Source organism: Penaeus chinensis, chromosome 26 (assembly GCF_019202785.1).
Source record: "Penaeus chinensis breed Huanghai No. 1 chromosome 26, ASM1920278v2, whole genome shotgun sequence".
In the NCBI taxonomy this organism is placed as follows: Eukaryota; Metazoa; Arthropoda; class Malacostraca; order Decapoda; family Penaeidae; genus Penaeus; species Penaeus chinensis.
The window spans coordinates 16012577-16020076 of NC_061844.1; the positions used below are offsets into that span (position 1 = coordinate 16012577).

The 7500-nt window shown below is 40.5% G+C and overlaps 2 protein-coding genes across 2 annotated transcripts in view; both read left to right on the plus strand.

The window, feature by feature from the left end:
* The window catches only part of LOC125039136 (transmembrane protease serine 2-like), a 4060-nt gene extending 683 nt beyond the window's left edge, over positions 1-3377 (plus strand). The window contains exons 3-14 of the mRNA XM_047632887.1: positions 1-78; positions 177-289; positions 410-522; positions 624-742; positions 853-903; positions 1109-1280; positions 1369-1456; positions 1598-1778; positions 1893-2032; positions 2135-2255; positions 2861-2999; positions 3236-3377. The exon at positions 1-78 is cut by the window's left edge and continues 146 nt beyond it. Coding sequence (XP_047488843.1) covers positions 1-78; positions 177-289; positions 410-522; positions 624-742; positions 853-903; positions 1109-1280; positions 1369-1456; positions 1598-1778; positions 1893-2032; positions 2135-2255; positions 2861-2931 — 1247 coding nt within the window. The 3' untranslated portion in view covers positions 2932-2999; positions 3236-3377. The remainder of the gene's footprint in view (positions 79-176; positions 290-409; positions 523-623; positions 743-852; positions 904-1108; positions 1281-1368; positions 1457-1597; positions 1779-1892; positions 2033-2134; positions 2256-2860; positions 3000-3235) is intronic.
* LOC125039030 (trypsin-1-like) lies at positions 2931-4937 on the plus strand. Its single transcript, XM_047632749.1, has 7 exons — positions 2931-3003; positions 3236-3407; positions 3496-3583; positions 3725-3905; positions 3995-4134; positions 4237-4357; positions 4810-4937. The coding sequence occupies exons 1-7, from the start codon at positions 2931-2933 to the stop codon at positions 4935-4937; spliced, it is 903 nt and encodes a 300-aa protein (XP_047488705.1).
* Positions 4938-7500: the final 2563 nt, after the last annotated feature.

Genomic DNA, 7500 nt, shown 5'->3' on the forward strand with positions numbered 1-7500 from the left:
TGAACCCAGATCAAGCTCAAACCTACCCCAGTGGTGTTGGGCCGCGCATGGAAGTAGCACCACAGTTTGAAAACAGAGGTATCTATTTTCTGTACACTCTGTACCATCTCAAAGCAAATTTTCATATACATGTGTACATATATAGGACACAAACATATATATTACACTTGTTCCAGCTGCAGTAGAATGCGGTTCTTACTTCATAGCTCCAGGTGCTTCCAAGACAATCCAGTCAAAGAGCTACCCTAATAACTACCCCGGTGGCAAGAGGTGCACATGGAAATTCCGCGTAAGTTCTTTCCAAAGTGAGAATTTAACATTTTTACCTGTGTGCACATTTGTATATATAGGAAATATAGTAACTCTGATTTATTAATCTACTTGACTTAATTAAATCATTCTTTCTCAGACTTCTGTCGATTCAAAGTTAAGCATCCAGTGCGACGATTTCAACCTGCAAGAGTCGAAAAAATGCAGAAAGGATTTCTTCCGGGTCACAGATTCTTCTGGTTTTAAACAAAAGTAAATACCATCATATGAATACATTGTATCTTTATTAACGGCATATTCTCCAGAGGGAAAATGTATCATGCAGATTGGTTAATTCCCCATGCATTTTACAGATACTGCGGTGGCAAGGGTTCTCTGAGCGTATCTGATAAATCTAGGAGCGTAACTGTTTTGTTCAAAACAAACAGGAAGAAATCTAATACAGGATTTTCTTGCTCTGTCAGAGCTTCAGGTAAAATTAATATTTCCAGTAATTGAGGAACATAGACGTCTTGAAATATGGATTCATGTGCACATCTCCCAATTCCGCTTAATGATTTCCTTATGCAATATCCTGTACAGTGGCAGACTCCCAAGCAACAACTATAGACCCTCAGCCAACTTCAGAGTGCAGTATGTATTCACCCTTTCTGTTTGCTTAGAAAAGAGATTGTTATGATAACTATCTTGTGAAAAGTAAACTTAGCACATGCTCTTCTAGTGTAAAATATCCATATTTGGACTATGATAATGAAAACAATGTTCCCATAAATTTGGCAACTCTAAGAATTCACAAGCTTGACAATCCACAGTATAATACAAAACATCTTACCCATAGCTGGATGTGGACAAGTCAACCGTGCCAACCGCATTGTTGGTGGAGTAGAGACGGAGGTGAACGAATATCCCTGGATGGTTTCTCTTGTCAACGGCAATGAAAACTATCACTTCTGTGGCGGTTCTATCATCTCCAGCCAGTGGGTCGTCACTGCAGCTCACTGTGCAGCTGGGTAAGTAGCTCTTAATGATAATAATAATAATAATAATAATAAAACTCTTACTGTCACAGACATGTTTTATTTAATATCGTTTTTGCAGCATGAGCACCTCGGATTATGTGTTGGTGGGAGACCACAATCTGTACTCATCAAGTGAGGCCAATTCTCAGAGGATGCAGATTGCTGAAGTAAGTGGAATGTCCTCACTTCATCATAGAACATAATAAGAAAGTGAATTGATTTGTAAATATTTTCTGGAACTATATATACAAAAGTGAACAACTACCTGACAAGTGAAATAGATAACCAATATGCATCCTTTCCAACAGATTGTGAGTCATCCGTCCTATGATTCTAATACAGTGGACAATGACATTGCCCTCATCAGACTCACAACAGAAATACAGTTCCCATCTGACAACAAAATCGCCCCTGTGTGCCTTCCAACAGCTGGTGAAATGTATGATAATGTGGATGCCACAATCACAGGATGGGGAGCTCAACAGGAGGGTAAGTATTGATATTTGCAATAAGTTATTTCCTTTTGGTTTTATCACAATAAAGGAAAAAACAAACAAACAAACCTGAATCTGCCTACATTGACTCATTCAATTCATTCAACAGGAGGATCCACATCTGGCACCTTGTTCGAAGTAACAGTGCCCACCATGACAAACACAGAATGCAATAATAAGCATGGAGGAAGCATTACTGACAACATGATCTGCGCAGGCATTCCTGAAGGAGGCAAGGATTCCTGTCAGGTATGTTTATTTATTACCTTAAGATATTAATACTACTTTTTTTTATCTGCATGCATAGCATTCCTTTCGATATATTCTACACAATATATTTCAACGTTACAGGGAGACTCTGGAGGACCACTGGTGGTGGAAGAATACGGCAAGTGGAAGCTGGTGGGAGTTGTGTCGTGGGGCTATGGCTGTGCTCGACCTGATAGGCCTGGAGTCTACGCGAGAGTTACACGTAAGTAAATTGTTGTTAACTGTTTAATCAAGTCCTGTTGTGCAATAACCTCTCTCATAAAATATGTATCTAGGTATGTCAAAGGTCTTTCACATGATGAAAAATACACGACTCAAGCTTTCCAGGAAGGAAACTACCACTCAAGTTTCCCCTATAAAGAATAACGTAACATGTTGGCTGTCTATGCCTGACATCAATGTCATTTCTCTTATAACATGAGTTATCTGGTACCATAGAAGCAGAAAGTCAATCATAATTATTCATAAAATATTGTGTACAGGGGATAAACTGTGCCTTCAAATTTCAACAAAGTCCAAGCTTGGTCAAGAGTCGAAAAAGCTTAACCATGATTGCTTAATATTTAAGATCAAGTAAGTATGCCTACCACCAGATGGCTCTTGTGTCTATGTTTGATGAGCGCAAAGATGGAATCGCTCTATTAAAGGATCTTTGATAAATAAAAGTATTTTATATTTTTTGTCAGTCCTATAATTAGTCCATACCATACATAGAGTGATAATTTGTTCTTGCCAGTAATATTTTAATACATGTGTCATCATTCCTTGTATTTGAAATTATATTGTGATGACTTGTTTTTTCATCAGAATATTTGCGATGGATTTCTGACTCTACAACCGGTGTCTGTGTCGAAGGGAAACACACCTGCTCCTACTAATGCCCCGACGCCTGCTCCTACTCCTGCACCCACGCCTGCTCCTACTTCTGCTCCCAATTCTGACTGTCGTATGTAAAGATAAGAAAATCTGTATTATTCTATTAAATACCATACTGCTAAAAAAAAAAAAAAAAAAAAAAAAAAAAAAATCAAATAAAAATAACATGCTAACGGCATTCCTTACAGATGTAACCCATTAGGCACTAAGAACATTGATGGACAGACAAATTTTGAAGTCTCTTATCTTCTACAAAATGATTTTGCACGTTTCTTGTTATAAAGACAATCGCGTGTATATCCACAGCTGGATGTGGACAAGTGAACCGTGCCAACCGCATTGTTGGTGGAGTAGAGACGGAGGTGAACGAATATCCCTGGATGGTTTCTCTTGTCAACGGCAATGGAAACTATCACTTCTGTGGCGGTTCTATCATCTCCAGCCAGTGGGTCGTCACTGCAGCTCACTGTGCAGCTGGGTAAGTAGCTCTTAATGATAATGATAATAATAATAATAATAAAACTCTTACTGTCACAGGCATGTTTCATTTAATATTATTTTTGCAGCATGAGCACCTCGGATTATGTGTTGGTGGGAGACCACAATCTGTACTCATCAAGTGAGGCCAATTCTCAGAGGATGCAGATTGCTGAAGTAAGTGGAATGTCCTCACTTCATCATAGAACATAATAAGAAAGTGAATTGATTTATAAATATTTTCTGGAACTATATATACAAAAGTAAACAACTACCAGACAAGTGAAATGGATAACTAATATGCATCCTTTTCAACAGATTGCGAGTCATCCGTCCTATGATTCTAATACAGTGGACAATGACATTGCCCTCATCAGACTCACCACAGAAATACAGTTCCCATCTGACAACAAAATCGCCCCTGTGTGCCATCCAACAGCTGGTGAAATGTATGATAATATGGATGCCACAATCACAGGATGGGGAGCTCAACAGGAGGGTTAGTATTGATTTCCGTGTTTTCTATTTTGTGAGAGTAGAACAAAAATAAGGATTTTCTTGCAAATACACATTCAATGCATTTAACAGGAGGATCCACATCCGGCACCTTGTTCGAAGTAACAGTGCCGACCATGACAAACACAGAATGCAATAACAAGCATGGAGGAAGCATTACTGACAACATGATCTGCGCAGGCATTTCTGAAGGAGGCAAGGACTCCTGCCAGGTATGTTCATTCTTAATTTCTTTAAGATATAAATACTAATTGTTTTGTCTATGCATAGTGCTCCTCTCATAATATTCTACCCAATATATTTCAACGTTACAGGGAGACTCTGGTGGACCAATGGTGGTGGAAGAAAACGGCAAGTGGAAGCTGGTGGGAGTTGTGTCGTGGGGTTATGGCTGTGCTCGACCTGATAGGCCCGGAATCTACGCCAGAGTTACACGTTAGTGTTCAGCAGTTACTTTTGGAACTGGCAAGCAGTTTCCAATAAGGCGCAAAAAAAATATAAATATGAATTCATTATAAATTCAGAGGTTCTTCACTTCTGATACTTTGTCTGTAATGATTAATCTTTCATGGTAAGTAGGGTATTTTATAGGAAATGCTAACAAACGATTTCCCTTCCTTCTCTTCAGAATACCTTGACTGGATTTTGACCTCGACCGGAGGTGTCTGTCCGACGGCTGGTTAATCCGTCCATCGAAAAGGCTATCAGAAGCCTAAGCCAGAACCAGGAGCAGGCTCTGGAATGCTTTCACTCCTCTCGTCCACGTTTTCTTTCATTTGGCCAAGTTTTTCCTCTAACCTTATTCTTATATCTTATCTATTCTTATGAATGACAATAAATTCCTGTAGATTCGCTTTGTTTGTTTTCATGATCTTCCACACCACAAGCAACTATGATTTCCAATCAGTTGTCAGGTCTGGCATGGATGGTGTTAGTCGGTGGTAAGTGGCGGCACTCAGTGGTGGTGCCTTCTCGTCGGGCTGTGCTCCTTTCCATTGGTGTCGATGGTTCTTAAGGATAAGTCAGATATGCGAAACTGAGCCTCGCCCGGGCTATGCCCATGAGCGGAGCCCGGCCTGTGTCGACTAATGCCGACTCGCTAACGGGTGTTAGTTGGTGCTGACTCGGCTTAGTCCTTACACGCCGTTGTGCTCAGCCACAGCAGTAACCTCCAGACGACAATTGCAACTTCTTGCGCCTGTGTGGGGCGCGAACCGCCGACCCCTCGGATGATAGGCCGACACGACTATATTATTTTTTTTATGACTTACCACCTACAAGAAGTGGAACAGGTTTCGCTACTGCCACCCGTTTATGTGGTCATTCTATTTCATTGAACTATGTCAGGAAAGGAACCTCCTGAGACATCAACCAAAAGCCGCCTACTGACGACTTGTCGAAGGCAAGAGACACCTCTCTCCGAAGCGGCTGGGGGATACCCCCAGCCGCCCGCGATGACAGCAGCTGGTCTGCAGGTGGCCGTAGCAGACTCCCCAAATCTGCTTTGACGCCTTGGCTTAGGCGCCCTTCCCCCACAAGACACCTGTCGGACCCAGCGAATACTAGCTGACCACCACTCAAACGTGAGGAGAAGGGGCAGAAGAAGGCGCAGCAGAGAGGCCCTCATCGACGTCACCGACAGCGACCCGTCGGTGTAAAGGCGCTACGCCGTCTTTCCCTACAAGGTGTGTGAGCCAATCATGAGTAGCCTAACGCCGCCGCCCGGACTGAGAAGGTCCTGAGCAATCTCGCAGTTGTGACATGTCATATTTAGTATTAAGGCCTTTTCTTCGGGGAAGTTTGACTCCAGCACCCAGCCAATGTCTCCTAGAGAAAAACGTCTGCTTGCTGCCATGCGCTTGTCTCCACAAATGTAAACAAACCTATCATGGCGATGAGTGACTTTCTTTTTTTTCGTTGCCTCCGAGTCTGATATGTGTCTGTGGCACACACAAGCACAGTCAATTTATATGCACACACACACACACACACACACACACACACACACACACACACACACATACACACTCGGTGGAAATTTATTTAGAAATTCGAAACCGAAGTCAGATATACTGAGGTGTATATATATGAAAGATGGAATAATGCATTACCGCATTGATATAGATATATAACAATCCTCCCTGATCTGGCCTCGAACCTAGGTCACTCCGGGTATGAGAAAGGAGGGCCAGTACTAAACCAGCCATGCCACGCGACCCACCGAAAGGACTTTGCAACTAGGTTCGAGGCCAGAGAGGATTGTTATATATATAGATATATAACAATCCTCTCTGGCCTCGAACCTAGTTGCAAAGTCCTTTCGGTCAATGCGGTAATGCATTATTCCATTTTACCTCATGTTATTATTATTATTATTATTATTATTATTATTATTATTATTATTATCATTATTATTGTTGTTGTTGTTGTTGTTGTTATTATTACTAACTCATTTATTTTTTCATTTTGTTTACGTGAAATTTTCTGGATCTCGTTAGTCGTATTAATAATAATCATGACCATGTGCGCAGCAACACCAGTAAAAAAGACGACGCAGTAAACGCAGTAGAACGGACTATGAAAGTACTAATGGTAACCCACATGAATATACTAAACCTCTGCAGCAATTGGAATGACAGCCATACACGTGATAGCGTGATGTCTGCGATAGAAATGATAAATGGATAAGAAATAGACGTAGGAATAGCACATACGTATATGACATTTGAAGTAGCCATCTGCATAATTCATCGTTGATACTGTAAACATCTGACTTACGCTACGGCGCCACCCTAAATCTTTCAACACAAACTGTCAAAAAAAAGAAAAAAGAAAAAAAAAGTTCCAATGCAAGGTGGAGTCACGTGGCTCCTTGTCTATGTATCCGCGGATTCGTCTATGTATCCGCGGATTCGTAGAACGTTCGCGTAACTGTGGTTAAAGAGTTACAAAAACGGAACAAAGTTTATGGTACAAGCCTTGTTTTGATAGATAATATAAAATTCCTTATAATAATAACAAATATTACAAAACATATAAAATAAGTATACAGCTTGAATCTTTTACACGAATAGGCTGTAAACGAAGGCAGGGGTAAACCGTATAGACTCGATAGTAAACATGATAATTCCCGCGGTGTTGACGAGAAAGAGGACATAAAAAGTATGACATTTGACTTTATTCAGTAAATGTTTCGGTATATTGTAATAAAAACTCCAGTAACAGTTATAAACTCGTATAAAAATGTGTATATCTTTTGACATCGGAAATATCTTGCTTTGTTTTGTGAAGAAACTAGCCTATAGAACAGAGAAGTACATTTAGCGGGTGACCATTCCCCTCAAAGATTTTATAGTTTTGAATCTCTTTATTCTCACAGTAATTACTTTCACGAATCACTTTGCGTCTTTTTTGAAACTTCTAACACAGATAATCAAAACGCCTGGCCCTTCCGCCGAAACCACACATATACATTCATCGGGTTAAATTTATCATTTACAAATGATTTCAAGCAAAGCCTGCCAATGGAAGTTTCGTCGCAACATTCAAGGGAAAGAAACTGAAACTCCGATATGCAT